Source organism: Balaenoptera ricei, chromosome 17 (genome assembly GCF_028023285.1).
Source record: "Balaenoptera ricei isolate mBalRic1 chromosome 17, mBalRic1.hap2, whole genome shotgun sequence".
Lineage (NCBI taxonomy): Eukaryota > Metazoa > Chordata > Mammalia > Artiodactyla > Balaenopteridae > Balaenoptera > Balaenoptera ricei.
The window spans coordinates 28,404,850-28,426,245 of NC_082655.1; the positions used below are offsets into that span (position 1 = coordinate 28,404,850).

Below are 21,396 nucleotides of genomic sequence, written 5' to 3' on the forward strand. Positions count from 1 at the left end.
ATCAGTGTATACACGTCAATCCCAATCGCCCAATTCAGCACACCACCATCCCCACCCCACCGCAGTTTTCCCCCCTTGGTGTCCATATGTCCATTCTCTACATCTGTGTCTCAACTTCTGCCCTGCAAACCAGCTCATCTGTACCATTTTTCTAGGTTCCACATACATGCATTAATATACGATATTTGTTTTTCTCTTTCTGACTTACTTCACTCTGTATGACAGTCTCTAGATCCATCCACTTCTCAACAAATGACTCAATTTCGTTCCTTTTTATGGCTGAGTAATATTCCATTGTATATATGTACCACAACTTCTTTATCCATTCGTCTGTTGATGGGCATTTAGGTTGCTTCCATGACCTGGCTATTGTAAATAGTGCTGCAATGAATATTTGGGTGCATGTGTCTTTTTGAATTACGGTTTTCTCTGGGTATATGCTCAGTAGTGGGATTGCTGGGTCATATGGTAATTCTATTTTTAGTTTTTTAAGGAACCTCCATATTGTTCTCCATAGTGGCTGTGTCAATTTACATTCCCACCAACAGTGCAAGAGGGTTCCCTTTTCTCCACACCCTCTCCAGCATTTGTTGTCTGTAGATTTTCTGACGATGCCCATTCTAACTGGTGTGAGGTGATACCTCATTGTAGTTTTGATTTGCATTTCTCTAATAATTAGTGATGTTGAGCAGCTTTTCATGTGCTTCTTGGCCATCTGTATGTCTTCTTTGGAGAAATGTCTATTTAGGTCTTCTGCCCATTTTTGGATTGGGTTGTTTGTTTCTTTAATATTGAGCTGCATGAGCTGTTTATATATTTTGTAGATTAATCCTTTGTCTGTTGATTCGTTTGCAAATATTTTCTCCCATTCTGAGGGTTGTATTTTCATCTTGTTTATGGTTTCCTTTGCTGTGTAAAAGCTTTGAAGTTTCATTAGGTCCCATTTGTTTATTTTTGTTTTTATTTCCATTACTCTAAGAGGTGGATCAAAAAAGATCTTGCTGTGATTTATGTCAGAGTGTTCTTCCTATGTTTTCCTCTAAGAGTTTTATAGTGTCTGGTCTTATATTTAGGTCTCTGATCGATTTTGAGTTTATTTTTGTGTACGGTGTTAGAGAGTGTCCTAATTTCATTCTTTTACATGTAGCTGTCCAGTTTTCCCAGCACCACTTATTTTATTTTATTTTTTTAAAATATTCCCTCTTCCTCACAGCTGCAGCAAAGCAGAGGTTCTTCTTTTTTTTTTTTAATTAATTAATTAATTTATTTATTTATTTTTGTCTGTGTTGGGTCTTCGTTTCTGTGCAAGGGCTTTCTCTAGTTCTGGCAAGTGGGGGCCACTCTTCATCGCGGTGCACGGGCCTCTCACTATCGCGGCCTCTCTTGTTGCGGAGCACAGGCTCCAGACGCGCAGGCTCAGTAGTTATGGCTCACGGGCCTAGTTGCTCCGCGGCATGTGGGATCTTCCCAGACCAGGGCTCGAACCCATGTCCCCTGCATTAGCAGGCAGATTCTCAACCACTGCGCCACCAGGGAGGCCCCCCAGCACCACTTACTGAAGAGACTGTCTTTTCTCCCTTGTATATCCTTGCCTCCTTTGTCATAGATTAGTTGACCATAGGTGCGTGGGTTAATCTCTGGGCTTTCTATCTTGTTCCATTGATCTATGTTTCTGTTTTTGTGCCAGTACCATATTGTCTTGATTACTGTAGCTTTGTAGTATAGTCTGAAGTCAGGGAGTCTGATTCCTCCAGTCCCATTTTTTTCCTTCAAGACTGCTTTGGCTATTAAGGGTTTTTTGTGTCTCCGTACAAATTTTAAGATTTTTTGTTCTAGTTCCGTAAAAAATGCCATTGGTAATTTGATAGGGATTGCATCGAATCTGTAGATTGCTTTGGATAATATAGTCATTTTCACAGTATTGATTCTTCCAGTTCAAGAACATGGTATATCTCTCCTTCTGTTGGTATCATCTTTAATTTCTTTCATCAGTGTCTTTTAATTTTCTGCATAGAGGTCTTTTGTCTCCCTAGGTAGGTGTATTCCCAGGCATTTTATTCTTTTTGTTGCAATGGTAAATAGGAGTGTTTCCTTAATTTCTCTTTCAGATTTTTCATCATTAGTGTATAGGAATGCAAGAGATTTCTGTGCATTCATTTTGTATCCTGCAACTTTACCAAATTCATTGATTAGCTCTAGTAGTTTTTTGGTGGCATCTTTAGGATTCTCTATATGTAGTATCATGTCATCTGCAAACAGTGACAGTTTTACTTCTTCTTTTCCAATTTTATTCCTTTTATTTCTTTTTCTTCTCTAATTGCCATGGCTAGGACTTCCAAAACTATGTTGAATAATAGTGGTGAGAGTGGACATCCTTGTCTTGTTCCTGATCTTAGAGGAAATGCTTTCAGTTTTTCACCATTGAGAATGATGTTTGCTGTGGGTTTGTCTTATATGGCCTTTATTATGTTGAGGTAGGTTCCCTCTACGCCCACTTTCTGGAGAGTTTTTATCATAAATGGGTATTGAATTTTCTCAAAAGCTTTTTCTGCATCTATTGAGATGATCATATGATTTTTCTTCTTCAATTTGTTAATATGGTGTATCACATTGATTGATTTGTGTATATTGAAGAATCCTTGCATCCCTGGGATAAATCCCACTTGATTATGGTGTATGATCCTTTTAATGTGTTGTTGCATTCTGTTTGCTAGTATTTTGTTGAGGATTTTTGCATCTATATTCATCAGTGATATTGGTCTGTAAGTTTCTTTTTTTGTAGTATCTTTGTCTGGTTTTGGTATCAGGGTGATGGTGGCCTCATGGAATGAGTTTGGGAGTGTTCCTTCCTCTGCAATTTTTGGGAAGAGTTTTAGAAGGATGGGTGTTAGCTCTTCTCTGGATGTCTGATAGAATTCACCTATGAAGCCATCTGCTCCTGGACTTTTGTTTGTTGGAAGATTTTTAATCACAGTTTCAACTTCATTACTTGTGATTGGTCTGTTCATATTTTCTGTTTCTTCCTGGTTCAGTCTTGGAAGGTTATATCTTTCTAAGAATCTGTCCATTTCTTCCAGGTTGTCCATTTTATTGGCATAGAGTTGCTTGTAGTAGTCTCTTAGGATGCTTTGTATTTTTGCGGTGTCTGTTGTAACTTCTCCTTTTTCATTTCTAATCTTATTGATTTGAGTCCTCTCCCTCTTTTTCTTGATGAGTCTGGCTAATGATTTATCAATTTTGTTTATCTTCTCAAAGAACCAGCTTTTAGTTTTATTGATCTTTGCTATTGTGTTCTTTGTTTCTATTTCATTTATTTCTGCTCTGATCTTTATGATTTCTTTCCTTCTGCTAACTTTGGGTTTTGTTTGTTCTTCTTTCTCTAGTTCCTTTAGGTGTAAGGTTAGATTGTTTATTTGAGATTTTTCTTGTTTCTTGAGGTAGGCTTGTATAGCTATAAACTTCCCTCTTAGAACTGCTTTTGCTGCATCCCATAGGTTTTGGATCATCGTGTTTTCATTGTCATTTGTCTCTAGGTATTTTTTGATTTCCTCTCTGATTTCTTCAGTCATCTCTTTGTTATTTAGTAACGTATTGTTTAGCCTCCATGTCTATGTGTTTTTTACCTTTTTTTCCCTGTAATTCATTTCTAATCTCATAGCGTTGTGGTCAGAAAAGATGCTTGATATGATTTCAATTTTCTTAAATTTACTGAGGCTTGATTTGTGACCCAAGATGTGATCTATCCTGGAGAATGTTCCGTGTGCACCTGAGAAGAACGTGTAATCTGCTGTTTTTGGATGGAATGTCCTATATATATCAATTAAATCTAACTGGTCTGTTGTGTCATTTAAAGCTTCTGTTTCCTTATTTATTTTCATTTTGGATGATCTGTCCATTGGTGTAAGTGAGGTGTTAAAGTCCCCCACTATTCTTGTGTTACTGTTGATTTCCTCTTTTATAGCTGTTAACAGTTGCCTTATGTATTGAGGTGCTCCTATGTTGGGTGCATATATATTTATAATTGTTATATCTTCTTCTTGGATTGATCCCTTGATCATTATGTAGTGTCCTTCCTTGTCTCTTGTAACATTCTTTATTTTAAAGTCTATTTTATCTGATATGAGTATAGCTACTGCAGCTTTCTTTTGATTTCCATTTGCATGGAATATCTTTTTCCATCCCCTCCCTTTCAGTCTGTATGTGTCCCTAGGTCTGAAGTGGGTCTCTTGTAGACAGCATATATATGGGTCTTTTTTTTTTTTCCATTCAGCAAGCCTGTGTCTTTTGGTTGGAGCATTTAATCCATTCACATTTAAGTTAATTATCGATATGTATGTTCCTCTGACCATTTTCTTAATCGTTTTGGGTTTGTTTTTGTAGGTCCTTTTCTTCGCTTGTGTTTCCCACTTAGAGAAGTTCCTTTAGCATTTGTTGTATAGCTGGTTTGGTGGTGCTGAATTCTCTTAGCTTTTGCTTGTCTGTAAAGCTTTTGATATCTCCATCAAATCTGCATGAGATCCTTGCCGGGTAGAGTAATCTTGGTTGTAGGTTCTTCCCTTTCATCACTTTAAGTATATCATGCCACTCCCTTCTGGCTTGTAGAGTCTCTGCTGAGAAATCAGCTGTTAACCTTATGGGAGTTCCCTTGTATGTTATTTGTCGTTTTTCCCTTGCTGCTTTCAATAATTTTTCTTTGTCTTTAATTTTTGCCACTTTGATTACTATGTGTCTCAGCGTGTTTCTCCTTGGGTTTATCCTGTATGGGACTCTCTGCGCTTCCTGGACTTGGGTGGCTATTTCTTTTCCCATGTTAGGGAAGTTTTCGACTATAATCTCTTCATATATTTTCTCGGGTCCTTTCTCTCTTTCTTCTCCTTCTGGGTCCCCTATAATGTGAATGTTGTTGCGTTTAATGTTGTCCCAGAGGTCTCTTAGGCTGTCCTCATTTCTTTTCATTCTTTTTTCTTTGTTCTGTTCCGCAGCAGTGAATTCCACCCTTCTGTCTTCCGGGTAACTTATCCGTTCTTCTGCCTCAGTTACTCTGCTATTGATTCCTTCTAGTGTAGTTTTCATTTCAGTTATTGTATTGTTCATCTCTGTTTGTTTGTTCTTTAATTCTTCTAGGTCTTTGTTAAACATTTCTTGCATGTTCTCGATCTTTGCCTCCATTCCTTTTCCGAGGTCCTGGATCATCTTCACCATCATTATTCTGAATTCTTTTTCTTGAAGGTTGCCTATCGCCACTGCATTTAGTTGTTTTTCTGGGGTTTTATCTTGTTCCTTCATCTGGTACGTAGCCCTCTGCCTTTTCATCTTGTCCATCTTTCTGTGAATGTGGTTTTTGTTCCACAGGCTGCAGGATTATAGTTCTTCTTGCTTCTGCTGTCTGCCCTCTGGTGGGTGAGGCTATCGCAAAATAATTTTATTTGATAGATTACTTGACATGAATCAGAGCAAAGACTAATATGTCTCTGATTCCTTTTCCTGTCCTATTGTCTAGCTTCTGTGGACACCTTAGAATAATTTGTTATAGTTCCTTATTTGGTTTAGTCTCTCTTTTCCTGTCTGTTGACTCATTAGAGACACTATATACACATACACTCTATATACACTATATACTGGATAGTGTATGCACACAGCCAGATGCCCTATAGACATACGTGTGTGCTATATTGCCCATACATGATCATACACATCCATACTCTGCATATGCATAGTTAGCATTTTATTGTGTCTTTTAAATTTAAGGGCTTTTACTTTTTTTTTAAGATTCTGTTATGTTTTGTTTAGAAAGACAAATCTAAAATCTGGATATTCTTTAAGAATATTGACTTATGGAGCCTAACTCAGTCACGTAGTCTAATTTAATACTATTCATTCGACATTCAAAATGTTTGTTGAATACCTGCTCTATGTTATGCATTATTGTAGGCAGTGGGAATGCTGCAGTATACAAAGTAAAGTCTCTTCCAGTTTGTTAATTTACAGTAGAATATGAAGAGCTTCCTTCCCTCTCTTCCCCAATTTGAACTTGACATTGAAATAACCTCTTTTGTATGTTTGTACATGTTCAAAGCAAGGTACACCTTCCTAAATATAGTGTACATTTAAATTTGTTTAGTTTCCTGGTAAAATTCAAAAGTTTTTTTTTTTTTTTCCTCTTAGAAAGCAATAAGGAAACCATAATTTAGAATGCATGACTTCTGGGAACGTTTCTACAAGGTGCATTCTTTCCTAGTTCTCAGTTGTCATTCTCATCCATGAATTCTTTTAGCACTTCATATGTATTCTCTTTTTAGCAATTGGATTACAAAGTCCTTGAATTATTTAGTCGAAAGGACATAATACACACTCTAAAAATAGTTTATTAGATCCTCTATCGAAAAGACCTACTGTATACCTATATATACCTTTTTTGTTTTTTTCCCCAACTGTTAAGTGACAACTGTATGTTTGAGTGAGAATCCCCTGACCTGAATGTTAGTTTTTGTAAGTTATATCTCCTGGGCTGGCAGGTGACCTCAGAGAGGAGTCCTCTGGTTTCTTGTCTGAGAAGTATTAAGCCCTGATTGTGGCTTTCTGGGATCCAAAGGAAAGAAAAGAGTTTGTAGTCTTATCTTTTAATATGTGGGGATTTGCTGATTCCTCTGTTTTCTTTCAGTGGTGTTCTTTACCCCTGTACTTAGCTAGGCCTGATGGCCAGAGTCAGTCTAGTTAAAACTTTTATTAGAGAAATCTCCAGTTTTGGGCTAGAGTGGGTAGTTTTTTTTTTGTTGGGGAGAATTGGCTTTTTTTTTTTTTACGCAAGAACATGGTATATCCTTTCATTTATTTAGATCTTCTTTTATGTCCTTAAGTAAGATTTTTATAGTTTTCCCTTAATCTTATGCTTATTAAGTTTATTCTTGAATATTTTATGGTTTCTGCCTCTCATTAATAGAATATAGTTTTTTCTGTTTTCTTTCCTAGATGCTTATTGATAAAGACTATTTGTTATATAAGCAGTCACCTTATTTGACAATTCAGTAATTTTTATATACTCCCATTTAGGTTTTCAATGTACATAGACAGTTCCATCCTTAGCAAAAGGAAATGGTTTTATCTCTCCTTTTCCAGTATTTATGAGAGTAGAAATAACATTCCTGTGTCATTTCATTTTTGTCTTATTGATGTAGATAGAACCTCTGAGACAATGTTGAATAATAATGTGGACTGCAAGTATCCCTGTTTAGCTTTTGATTTTAATTGTAATGACTTTTAAATTTACTTGAGAGAATACTTATTGTCAGTTTTAGATAAATAGCTTTTATTGTTCTAAAGTTGCTTCTTTGAGTTTCTGTTTCTATTTAATGTTTTTTTTATGCCTGCTGAATTTTATTGCATGCCTTTTCAGAACCCACCTATTGTTAATGATTGTGTGCCTTTTATTAATTTATCAGTGTAGTGAATTAAATTGATATGTTGTAGTTTTAAAATTCCTTGGGGCTTCCCTGGTGGTGCAGTGGTTGAGAGTCTGCCTGCCAATGCAGGGGACATGGGTTCGAGCCCTGGTCTGGGAAGATCCCACATGCCACGGAGCAACTAAGCCTGTGAGCCACAATTACTGAGCCTGCGCATCTGGAGCCTGTGCTCCGCAAAGAGAGAGGCCGCGATAGTGAGAGGCCCGTGCACCGCGATGAAGAGTGGCCCCCACTTGCTGCAACTAGAGAAAGCCCTCGCACAGAAACAAAGACCCAACACAGCCATTAAAACAAACAAACAAACAAACAAACAATCAAAAAGAATCCCCCATTCTTTAAAAAAAAAAAAGATTTCTGCTATAATTCCTATGTCACTAAAATGCATTAAAAAAAATAATAAAATAAAATAAAATAACATTCCTTAATTTTATAATTCCTTAAGTTCCTGGAATAAATTATTTTTGGTTAGAGTGTGTTATTCTTTTGATACATTATTGGTTTCTGTTTGCTGTCGTTTGTAATATTTGTATTTGTTTTCACAAGTTATATTGGTTTTTGATTTTGATTTTGTTGGTATCTGTCAGATTTTGATTAAAGTTTTGCTGGCTTCCTTGAATTGGAGAGCTTTCTGGAACTGGAATAGTTTCAGATTGGAATAATCTGTTATTATTTTTCTGATCAGCAACAAAGGAAATTGACTTGCTCTTTGAACTGTGTTGGGGGCAGGTGGAGAGTATTGGCTGCTAGATACTCATTGACTTTTTTTAAAGCAGAAAACAGTTCTAATATACATTTTATTGTCTGATTTTTTTTTTTTTTTTGAGTCAAAGGCACACGTGCACAAATCCCAGAGAGGTTCTTTTCTTGTGGCTGATTTACAAAAATGACCATCCATGCTAATCTGGACCAAACACTACTGTGGTCAAGATGAAGGCTATAGGGCCCAAGAAAGGAAATCCGCAAGTTGCTTGACCGTTAGATTTTATCAGGAGCCAGCAGGTGGCAGCAGTTCAACACACAGGTTTATAGAGGCATTATACTTCTAAGTCAGTCTAACTTGTGGTTTACAATTGTTAATTTTAGAGAAATGTCAGTTGGGAGGAAGTACAGTTAGGAAGTAGAAAACTCCTTAGGAAAGAAAAAAAAATTGTGTTCTAAAATTTGGTTATTATTTTGTCATTTTATTATGATATTAGGGCTTATTTTAAAGTAATGTGTTCTGTTTCTTAATATTTAGGGGATTAATTCTGTCCTAATTTATTTTTCCGTTTATCTGAAAAACTGTTTTTGCTACTAAAGAAGAGCGTCATCTTGTGGTGCCTCTTTAAATTGCATGTAAAGATCGAGAGGAGAGTTCCTGGATTCCATTTGAAGCATGCATTTGTGAGGTTGCTTCTTAGTCCAGCTCAGTTGTATGCCAGTGTGTTCTTATCTAGACCTGAATCTAGCTTATTTTCTACAGCTGAATTTATTAATAGGGAGCCAGTAATTTACCTGGTTAAAGAAAAACGAGTGGAGTAAGTTCTTGGAACTGTGTGTGCTTAATGCATTATTGAAAGCTTTGTGGTACATAAAGACGTTACTCAGTCAAATTGCAATTAATTTAAAACACCTTTCCTTAAAGCTTTAGCAAAAAAAAAAAAAAAAGAGTGGGGGCAGAAGAAGGAAAAAGGAAGACTTTTTTTTCTTCCGAATAAAGTTAATAGTTATTAATGATAAGAGCCTTTCTCCAGAAAAAGATCACTCCCTTTTAAAAGGGCAAATTTTTAAATGTCAATGTCTAATAATACTAGTAAATGGCATCCTTATTTAATTTAGCTTGACCAGTTTTTTAAACTTGAGTAGTGTTTTCTGTAAATGTACATGTATTAGAAAAATGCTTTGTTAGTTCAGAGCTTGTCTCCTTGTAGCTGTAACTAAGAGATCCCCAAATGGTTTTGAGATGTTTTCATAAATATGTACAGTTTATGAAAACAGTACTTATTTACTGTTGAGTGTCATTTATATACAATATGTGGACATTGAGATTTTTGTATTATGTTTTGTTGACTCAGGAATCTAATTAAAATAGTGTGTAATATATTAGCCTGAAAGAAAAACTGAATATGGTAGTTTCGTTCATATTAGGGTTTTTTTTTTTTGGCGGGGTGGGGAGTTATTCTGTAAGTTGCATTGAGTTCTGGGGTATCATTTGTTTAGAAGAACTTGAGAAGTGTTTTCTTCTCAAGAAAGTGTGGAATACAGGAAAGACCAACTTTTGGAGTGTGGTCAACCAAGATTTGAATATTGGCCCTGCCATTTTCTAGCAGTGGAATTCCAGGCAAATTATTTAATCTTTTTGAACAGAGTTCTTTATCTTCTTAAAGTGGGATAATAATTTCAACTTCATAGGGTTTGGAAATAATTAAATGAGATGGCAAAAAGTCAAAGCACTTATTTAATACAATACTGTACATTGTAGTCATTCAATAAGTGCTCCATTTATCAGTGAAATTTTAATTTTTTTTGCAATTCACCTGTGAAATGTTAGAATGATTTTCAACAGCTTTGAACATAGTTACGTTAATTTTTTTTTTTGACTGGAGGAAGAAAATGATTGGGTGGGACCAGGACATTATAGATGCTAATTACATAAAGCTTTATTATTAGGACACTGTAAAACTGTTATTGAAGGTTATTCAGAAATAATTTAGTACTCTAATTTACACAAGAAAATATTTTATTGGTACAGTCCATTTAAAATTAAAATGTACTCTTTGAGAATTAGGTTTCAAAAATCAGGAACATTTAGGTTCTTTCACATAAACTATCATATAACTTTGAGATACTGTATGTTTTCTTTTGCATTTTAATTTAATTAATTGGCTTCACATTTATAAACTTGAATATCTTAATCATTCTCCTAGATATTGCACTCATTTATCTGATAATTAGATGCCTAGCAATCTCATTTATGTGGAACCTTGTATTTAAAAGAAGATGGCTTAAAACCACCTTTATAATTTATAGTGGCTTCCTAATGATGCTTCCCTAGATTAGACATAGTGAAGAGCATGTAGTGGAGGAGACCACTAGAAACTTTTACTTTGAAACAACTATTCTGAGGAAGAAGTTCCATTTTATTTTATCTTATTCACATCCTTTAATTATGTATAATACACGTAAATTACTCAATATGAAAAAAAAAAAAAAAGTCAAGCAATGTTTTTGAAGCAGTAATGGAAAGTTCTTCTTTACCCCCAATCTCCCTTACCACCAGTTGCACTTTGATCTCATTTTCCTAATAGTATACACTATTAACAGAAGAGCACGTGTCTGTCTACAGCTTACTCTGTGCTGTCATATCACAATGTTTGTTTCAACATACATGGATTTATACATATTCTGCATCTTTTTTCCCAGTTATTATCTTGGTGATCTTTTTGATGTATTGTAAATCTACTTCAGTATATTTAAGAGTTATTTGGTATTCCAAAGGATGATTATTCCACAGTTAACCATTCCTCTGCCAGTGCTTTCCAGACAAGGATGCCAGGTACACATCTATAGTTGAACACATTGGATTCATTACTTTTTTTTTTTTTAATTTATTCATTTATTTATTCATTTATGGCTGCGTTGGGTCTTCATTTCTGTGCGAGGGCTCTCTCCAGTTGCGGCAAGCAGGGGCCACTCTTCATCGCGGTGCGCGGGCCTCTCACTATCGCGGCCTCTCTTGTTGCGGAGCACAGGCTCCAGACGCGCAGGCTCAGTAGTTGTGGCTCACGGGCCCAGTTGCTCTGCGGCATGTGGGATCTTCCCAGACCAGGGCTCGAACCCGTGTTCCCTGCATTGGCAGGCAGATTCTCAACCACTGCGCCACCAGGGAAGCCGGGATTCATTACTTTTTGCAGCAGAGAATGCATACCATGCGGAACCATAGGGTATCTCAGAAGATGTTAGAAAGGACTTATTGTAGGATTGAGCTTATATTAGATGATTTTGGGGGAGGATTTAAGAAACTGGGGCTTTGCTCTGGATTGGATACTGTTAGGAAACTGGATAATTCCATGATGGATATCTTAATAAGTCTTATCCAGAAGGAGGGAAGAAGACTGGGCCAAGGCTCAAGCTGTGGTTAGTAATATTGACATGGATTAGGGTCCTGTTTGTAGCTTTGACAATGTTCCTGTTTTATCTGTGTTCAGATGCCATTACAGGGTGATGCTGTTTTTGTCTTGTTCTGTTACGGTGACAGAGGTCACACAGTGGCCTTGTCTGATGATGATGTTCTGTGGAATTGTTTATGTTCATCAGGAGAACATAGCTGTTAGTGTCACCAGCTCATAGCAAAACCAAGGCCTAGCTGATACTACCAGGCTAGCACTGGGATGTCAAGGGCTGCTATTTTCTTACTTACTGTTGATAAACAGCTAGGTTGTATCTTAGTTTTTATTGACACAGTTTTTCATTTTCATTGTTAAAATAAACATTCTCGTTATATGGATCTTAGTGTACATGTGCAAGTATTCTTATAAATTCCTAGAAGTGGAATTACATTAAATGGTATATAATGCATCATAAAATTTGATTTATAATCATTGCTGAAAGCCTATACTTATTTCTATTCCCACCAGCAGGGCACCTTAGCCAAGAATAGACATTAACAGTCTGAAATTTTTTTTTTTCTGGCTAATAGAGATATCTTATTATTTTAATCATATATTTTTTTTTACTAGTGAGTTTGAGCATTTTGCTCGTTTTTTTTAAACCATAGTTTTCCTGTTCATATTCTTTTCCCATTAAAATATTTTTAATAACTTGTCTTTCTTGTTGAGTTTTAAGGGTACTTTGTATGTTATAGATATTAGTACTGCTTTATATTTGTGGCAAGTATTTCTCTCCCTACCTCCTACATGTCTTTTATTTACATAGGAAGGCTTTCTCCACCTTGAGATTATTAAAACATTATTAATCTTCTAACACAGTTATTTTACTTTTCCCTTAAGACATTTATTTTATTAATCTATCCGGAGTAAGGAATATTTTTGTGTAATTTTTTTCCTAAAGATCCCTAGTGTTCCACTATCATTTGTTGACTAGTCCATTTCCTTCACAATAATTGGAAATACCGCATCATGTTCTAAATGCCTACGTAGACATCAGCCTGCAGTAAAATTTCTCTTACTTGCCTTCACTTAACTAACTGGATTAACTGATATTCTCTATTCTCTTTGAATAACATACTGACTGAAGACCACGGTAACCTTAATGTTTATTGCCAGTAGGCTACTCAGTACTATGCTGTTACAATTCTATTTCTGTTAGTTGAGCTTTATATCACTAATACCCAGATTTTGTCATTCTAAAAACTTTATGCCAGCTGTGTTTGTTGTTGCATTTTCATTATTTAATGCAATATTATGTAAATCAGTAAAATATGAGTACAAAAAGAAGGAAAGTTGCTGTTTTAAAGAAAATTGCATGCTTTAGAAAGAAACAGTGGGTCACTAAAAAACTTGAGGCTAATCAGGACACAGTTTACTTAAATTTTTTTAATATGTACATATATTGATCTAAACAGTTCTAGGAGCAGGGAATGATATACATGAGTCAAGGATTATTTTTGTACTGCAGGAAAACCTGCTAACTAAAAACTAAAACAACAATAAAAAGTTGAGGGCTCCCCTGGTGGCGCAGTGGTTAAGAATATGCCTGCCAATGCAGGGGACACGGATTCGAGCCCTGGTCTGGGAAGATCCCACATGCTGCAGAGCAACTAAGCTCGTGCACCACAACTATTGAGCCTGCGCTCTAGAAGCCTAGAGCCACAACTACTGAAGCCTGTGCACCTAGAGCCCGTGCTCCACAACAAGAGAAGCCACCGCAACAAAAAGTGGCTCCCGCTCACCGCAGCTAGAGAAAGCCTGCACGCAGCAACGAGGACCCAACGCAGCCGAAAATAAAATAAATCAAATGAATAAATTTTAAAAAAATTAATTGAATTGAATACAGTTTGGTGTATGAGAGGAAGTTTATTTTCTCAGTTGTAGCCCTTTTTATATGTTTTCTTGTAAAACATTTTAATGATGTGTAATCCATATCTTATAACTTTATATTGTAAGGACATATATACAATAAAAATGTGTCAACAAAAACCCAAGTTGTTATTAGCATAATACAGCATTTTCATACCACAGGAATGTCCATGTAGGCGTTTAGAATATGATGCAGTATTTCCAATTAGTTAAAAATACTGATCATTAATTTTAAACTTGAGAAGAATGAAGACTAGATTACTGCATTGTATTAGTTATCTGCCATATTGCTATGTAACAACTTACTTCAGAGCTTAGTGACTTGAAACAAATGTTTGTCATCTCACAGTTTCAGTGAGAAATCAGAGTGGCTTAGCTGGGTGGTTCTGTTCCAGGGTTTCTCAAGAGAATGTAGCCAAGGTGTCAGCCAAGACTGCAGTGATCTGAAGGCTTTACTAGGGCTAAAGTGTACACTCCCAAAATGATTCACTCACAGGGTGCTGGTTTTTGTCAGGAGCCCTCACTTCCTCCTCATGTGTGTCTGCCATGTGCACTCCAAGAGAAAGCAAGATAGAAGATGTAAAGTCTTTTATGACCGAGTCCGAGAAGTCACATACCGTCACTTTTATTTCTTAGAAGTGAGTCAGTGGGACAGCTCACACTGAAAGGCAGGGGAATTAGGCACGTACTCTTGAAGAGGAGCGTAACCAGTGCACTGAAGATATTTATTCTGTGTGTGTATGGGTCACGGAGAGGGAGGGATTCATTTATAATGTTTGGCTTCTTTTTAGGACACTGCCTTAGGAAAACCACGAGAGGTGTTTCGACTTCCTGCAGATTTGATAGCATATGACGATCGCCTTTGCGCATCCATCCATTTCACATCTTCTACTTGGGTTACCTTGTCAGATGGAACTGGAAGATTGTACCTCATTGGAACGGGTGAACGTGGAAATAGTGCTTCTGAAAAATGGGAGGTGAGTTGTTTTTTTGTTTTCTTTAGACTTAGCAAAGTCTGGAAAGTATATGCAAATTAGATCTTAATGATTTTGAAATAACACTTTTTTAGGGATAGTTTACATGTGACCTCTTGAGTTTTATAATATATAATGTTTCGGATATCTTTTTAAGTTAAATTATAAAATGTATACCTTTTATGAAACTGATATATTAGCTATTCCTGTTTTGATCTGGGGTGCGTGCAGTTGTCAAGAATTGCATTTGTTTTTCAGCAAATACCTATTGAGTGCTTTATAAGTGTAAAGCAGTAAGAACACTAAGCAATGATGTTGCCACCTTCTTCTTCTTGAAGAGTTGGCCAGAAAATTGCATTGTCATGTCTTTTCTCCTCTACTCTTGTTTTATTTGCTAGTATGTTTAAGGGCCCAGCACACTGCTGCACCACTCTGCTGTCTGGTATGTTTAAACTGGTCAAATAGTAACTTTACCAGAGTATTCCCAACTTAGAAAAATATACTGTAGCATAAATAACTATAGTTATGTACCAGTCTCCAAGATATCATTTTTACTTCAGTTTTTTAAAAACAATGTAACAGACTTAAATCTGAGGGGCAGGTGTTAGGATTTTAATAGTAATAAATATGGAATTATTTTTTCTAGAGCCACAGTTTTTGAAGGTAGAAAAATATGACACTGAGTTGTGCTAATAAGTATAATGTGATATTGCTACTGTCTAAATCTCAGCAGGTGGCCTTTTGTTCTGGGTAGCTAAAGCGATATGAATTTAATATTTTACAACTTATAAAATATTTTTATCAGACCAACAGATGCCTACAAAGACCAGGCTTTAATTATTTGAGAAAAACCAAGAAGGCCTTAGTGGTTTACCTTTCTTACTAAGTTATACCAAATGCTGTACTACCAAATTGTAGTATGTTCAAAAAACTAAACAAAAAACACAGTAAATTATCAGAACAACAATAGCCTGTTTATAGGGGGACTTTGTAGTCACAGTTTCAAATAGTTATTGAACGTTGTGACATTTTCTGTTCTGGCCTCCAGTAATAAATTTTTTTTTTTTTTTTTTTGCTGAGGCGATGTGGTATATAGCACAGCTACCTGAAATAGTTGGAAGGAATTTGGAAAATGATGGGCAGGAGAGATATGAATGAGAATTTATCTGTTATCAAGCCGTGTGGATTCTGTTGGTTTTCAGTAGTAAGAAGCACACTGACCTTGTTCACCTTCAGATTAAAAATAACACCACATATTCCACCAGAAGGAAATTCATATGTGTTTATATTTCATTTGGTTTCTGCTGTGTATATCTCCTTGGTACATATTAGGCCTTCAATAATATTTTTTAAATGAATTAAAAATTTAAATTTACTCCACATCCTCTTCAGTATTTGTACTCTCATAATGAAATCAGCACTCTCTGGGGAGGTGGGGGGAGTGGGAAAGGGATGGGACTTGGGCATTACTGAGGTGGGAGGAATACTGTGGGATATTGGTCACTTTGAGAGAAATAACTCAGTAGAGTTTCGAGACTTTGGGGGAATTGGTGTAAGAGAGGAGGCTAAAGGTGAGCATGATGGGGGCATGGTAGGGCCTAAGGGGGCCCAGCAAGCGTGGTGGTGATGACTCAAATGTAGAAAGAGAAATAAAAGAAGGCAAGGAAGACTGCCTGTTTCCAAATGTGTGGCCTCTAATGTGATGGGGGTGCTATATATCAACAATATCACAGTTGATTTGCTAGGTTTGTTCAGAAGACTGGAAACTTCAGCCTAAGAATTTTTAAGAGTCCAGACATCTACTCCTCTGGTCTCATTCCAGTCCCTTTCACTCACATGAGAGAGAAAGAAAAGGAAACAGTAAACTGGCTACTTGTGCTTGGCAAAACTTTCCATTTTTCCTTCCTACGGTTTATTTCTTCTTGTCCCCCAAACAAAAGCAGAACCCAGTCAACCAACTAAAAAACCGTGTCTGTCATCTCTGTTTTGGGTGTTTGAGGTTGGTTTTTTTTTCCCCCCTGCTTATGGAAGACTTTAGAGTGGATTTCAGAGCTCTACTATTCGAATAATTTTGGCAGAGTTGCTCAAACACAAAGAGAAAATGATGACATTTAAAGCACACTTTTTCTTTTATTTTTTATTGAAGTGTAGTTAACTTACAATGTTTTGTTAGTTTCTGGTATACAGCAAAGTGATTCAGTTTTACATATATGTATTCTTTTTCATATTCTTTTCCATTATAGTTTATTACAAGATACTGAATATGTTCCCTATGCTATACAGTAGGATCTTGTTGTTTATCTGTTTTATATATAGTAGTTTGTATCTGCTAATCCCAAACTCCTGATTTATCCCTCTTCCCCTTTGGTAGCCGTAAGTTTGTTTTCTATGTCTGAGTCTGTTTCTGTTTTGTAAGTAAGTTCATTTGTGTCATATTTTAGATTCCACATATAAGTGATATCATATGGTATTTGTCTTTCTCTGTCTGACTTACTTCACTTAGTATGATATTCTCTAGGTCCATCCATGTTGCTGCAGATGGCATTATTTCATTCTTTTTTATGGCCGAGTAGTATTCCATTGTATGTATACCACATCTTCTTTATCCATTCATCTGTCAATAGACATTTAGATTGCTTCCATGTCTTGGCTGTTGTAAACAGTGCTGCTGTGAACATTGGGGTAAAGCACATTTTTCTTTATAAGGCTTTCAGGTAGGAGCTGATATGAGGGGATTCCAGATAATGGGTTTAAAAAGAATAAAAAAGCTAATTTTTGTCTCTCAGATTAGTATTCAACTATTTATTTATTTGAAAAGCTTGTTTAGAAATTAGTCTTAAAACCTCTTCTATTTGGTATTTAATAAAAATATAAGTCTTTTAGATTATGTGTTTGTCTTATAAAAAGAATTTGATAAGATTTTGTGTGTCTTTGCATAATGTTTTGATTTGCTTTTTAAAAAGAAACTTCAGTATTTAAATAGAGTTGGTGGAATTATACCTTTTAAATGTAAGTGGGCACTTTTGTTTTTGAAGAGTAAGAAAGTTTTTGTGATTTGTTCTCTAATTCCTTTGACTCTTACCTTTGTAAATTTCCAGAAAACAAAGAAAAACAAACCAAACCAAAAACAAAAGGAAAAAAAGCATACACACACACACTCACAGACACACATGAACGGTATTCAGAAACTAAGAGGAAGAAAGCAGAAATAAATCAGAGATGAGACGGGAAGAGATGCAGTAATGCATATTGACTTGCTCATGTCCTGTACAGAACATTCTTTTCACTTGACAGTTCTTTTCTAGAAGATTGCTTTTAATTCCCTTTCTCCTTTAGATGCTGTTTGGATGCCTTGTTGTTTTCTTTGTTTTTAAGCCAAGAGTACTGATCAGTTTTCTCTGTTAAACAATTAGATATTTTCCAGAAGTTCTTTCTTCAAGCAATATGATTTAAACTTGTAAGCTTTATTTAAGGGCATTTTTCATTTTTGTATCCTTGTAGTAAATATGGATAGTATCCGAGTTATTTGTTGGGTTGTCAGAATTCTGTGTATTTCCTCTGTGCTGTATACATTCATGTAATACATTTTTGTGAGTGTCATCTTGTTTCTTTTTTGTAGATTATGTTTAATGAAGAGCTTGGAAATCCTTTTATCATAATTCACAGTATCTCATTGCTGAAAGCTGAAGAACATTCGATAGCTACCCTGCTTCTTCGAATAGAGAGAGAGGAATTGGATATGAAAGGAAGTGGTTTCTATGTTTCCTTGGAGTGGGTCACTATTAGTAAGAAAAATAAAGGTAAAACATAACAAAAATCTGATCTCTCTGTAGTGGTTGCCATAATTTAGTAGGTTTTGAAATGCAAAGCAGTTCCTGTAAATGCTATTTGCTTTTTCTTAGGCACTGTGTTATGATTCTGGTACCTGCCACCCAGTGGAATGAATATTTATAGATAGTTTCTCCTTAAGTATGGATTATAAAAAAATAGTAATGTGCTTCCATAGTCAGATGTGCCTTTTTGTGTAAAAGGAGACACTATTACATACTTTTGGAATAATTTAAGTGTGTATTTTTAATATATGCAAAAGTATATGTTAATATGTGTGTGTGTGTATATATATATATATATATATATACACACACACACACACATATATACACATACACACACATATACACACAAGATTTGTTCTTCGAAATATTTAGTGTAATTTGTTTTTTCTTCCCAGTGTTGTAGTTTTATCTCTGGAGGAACACAGTAACTGAAAACTTTAGATTACATGTTGGAAAGTTTCTGTAAAGGGCTAGATGGTAACCATTTGGCTTATATCATAACTACTCAACTATGATGTTGTGGTGCAAGAGCAGCCATAGATGAATGCATAAATGAATGAGTACGGCTGTATTCTGGTGTTTATGGACACTGACATTTGAATTTTATATAATTTTTACATGTATTTATTCTTTTGATTTTTTGTGAACGATTTAAAAATATAAAATTCATTCTTTGGCTCACAACTTTCTTTTCTTAATATCTCAGTTCCTCTTGTCCCTGAATTACTAATATAATTGTGTTACTTTTTATTTTCCCTGAACATTACAGAGCAGTGTTATATTTCTAAACTCTTTTGAGTGGAACATTTGATAAGTTATATTTTATGGTCAAGTAAGTTTGAAAATGTGGGCATTCGATATCCCCATTTCACATTAAGCATATTCAAGTTTCTAGAAATTTTGAGTAGAAAAAATTTAATTTTGACCCAGCATTTCCCAACCCATTTAGCCATGGAATAATTCACTTGAGACCTACTGTTTTCCATCCCACACATGTTGGGAATAACCATCCTATAAAATATACAGTGTCTAAGTTTGGGTCTTTAGAGGCAGCTAGAACTCTGCTGTGCATGTACCTGTGCAGGAAACATAGGAGTTTCTATTTCATTCATGAAATGAAAAGTCTATTGCTAAATATGTATGAAGTGAATGTGTGAATGTAGGTGAGGATTTAGAGAAAAAACACTGACAGATGTTTTAGAACAGATTGTATTATTATGTATGTATATGTGTTATTATGTGTAACTCATGACATTGAGTTATGATTTTTGACTACTCATTGTGAAGCACTACCCACTGTAATAAAAATTTGTTACCCACAGTAACAATAAATTAAAGGTACGGACTCAACTGAAGTGTTTGGGTACTTCTTAAAGCAAAAAACAAAAACAAAAAACCCTTATTTTCATAGGATAAATTCAGTTAATTTACCAGAAACTTTCAGAATACAGTTAATTGTTCATATCTTAAAAATTCTAAGTATAATTATTTATATTTGATTATAGTAGGCAGATAGATCTATATCTGAATATGTAAAAAATCATTTCTACCATAAACATATTTCGTTTTAAGAAAACCCCTTATCAGTAGCTAGAATGGGAAGAAAATAGTCCACACCACACTTTTTCTGGTATCATCAGTTTGTAGCTTTTTTCAGAAGACACTTATCATATACTGGCTGAGAAAGTAGACAGGCTGTAGTCAAGGAACGGGTAGATTTTTCAGAGGTTGATGTTTCAGGTAAGTCAGTCACTTTTAGGATTTAGAGCACTGCTCTCCAATAGAAATTTTTCCGAAATGGATGTGTTTATATGTGAGCCACTCAGTGTGATAGCAGCTATCCATGTGTGGCTTTTGAGCACTTGAAGTGTGGCTAGTGTGACTGAGGAATTGAATTTCAAATTTTACTTAATTTTAATTAAATAGCTACTCTGGCTAGTGGCTACCACATTGGACACCACAATCTAGAACATATTTCATCAGACCCAGTATTTTTTTTTAACATCTTTATTGGAGTATAATTGCTTTACAGTGGTGTGCTAGTTTCTGGTTTATAGCAAAGTGAATCAGCTATACATATACATATATCCCCATATCTCCTCCCTCTTGCATCTCCCTCCCACCCTCCCTATCCCACCCCTCTAGGTGGTCACAAAGCACCAAGCTGATCTCCCTGTGCTATGCGGCTGCTTCCCACTAGCTATCTGTTTCACATTTGGTAGTATATATATGTCCATGCCACTCTCTCACTTCGTCCCAGCTTACCCTTCCTCCTCCCCATGTCCTCAAGTCCAGTCTCTACATCTGCATCTTTATTCCTGTCCTGCCCCTAGGTTCATGAGAACCATTTTTTTTTGATTCCATATATATGTGTTAGCATATGGTATTTGTTTTTCTCTTTTTGACTTACTTCACTCGGTATGACAGACTTTAGGTCCATCCACATCACTACAAATAACTCAGTTTCGTTTCTTTTTATGGCTGAGTAATATTCCATTGTATATATGTGCCCCATCTTCTTTATCCATTCATCTGTCAGTGGACACTTAGGTTGCTTCCATGTCCTGGCTGTTGTAAACAGAGCTGCAGTGAACATTGTGGTACATGACTCTTTTTGAATTATGGTTTTCTCAGGGTATATGCCCAGTAGTGGGATTGCTGGGTCGTATGGTAGTTCTGTTTTTAGTTTTTTAAGGAACCTCCATACTGTTCTCCATAGTGGCTGTATCAATTTATAGTCCCACCAACAATGCAAGAGGGTTCCCTTTTCTCCACACCCTCTCCAGCATTTATTGTTTCTAGATTTTTTGATGATGGCCATTCTGACTGGTGTGAAGTGATACCTCATTGTAGTTTTGATTTGCATTTCTCTAATGATTAGTGATGTTGAGCATCCTTTCATGTGTTTGTTGGCAATCTGTATATCTTCTTTGGAGAAATGTCTATTTAGGTCTTCTGCCCATTTTTGGATTGGGTTGTTTTTTTTTTTAATATTGAGCTGCATGAGCTGGTAAATTTTGGAGATTAATCCTTTGTCAGTTGCTTCATTAGCAAATATTTTCTCCCATTCTGAGGGTTGTCTTTTCGTCTTGTTTATGGTTTCCTTTGC

The 21,396-nt window shown here is 35.7% G+C and overlaps 1 protein-coding gene across 2 annotated transcripts in view; it reads left to right on the top strand.

The window, feature by feature from the left end:
• Nucleotides 1-21,396, top strand: part of NUDCD1 (NudC domain containing 1) — a 92,773-nt gene that overhangs the window by 17,194 nt on the left and 54,183 nt on the right. For both annotated transcript variants that reach the window (XM_059901326.1, XM_059901327.1), the window contains exons 3-4: nucleotides 14,269-14,454; nucleotides 18,071-18,251. In XM_059901326.1, coding sequence (XP_059757309.1) covers nucleotides 14,269-14,454; nucleotides 18,071-18,251 — 367 coding nt within the window. The remainder of the gene's footprint in view (nucleotides 1-14,268; nucleotides 14,455-18,070; nucleotides 18,252-21,396) is intronic.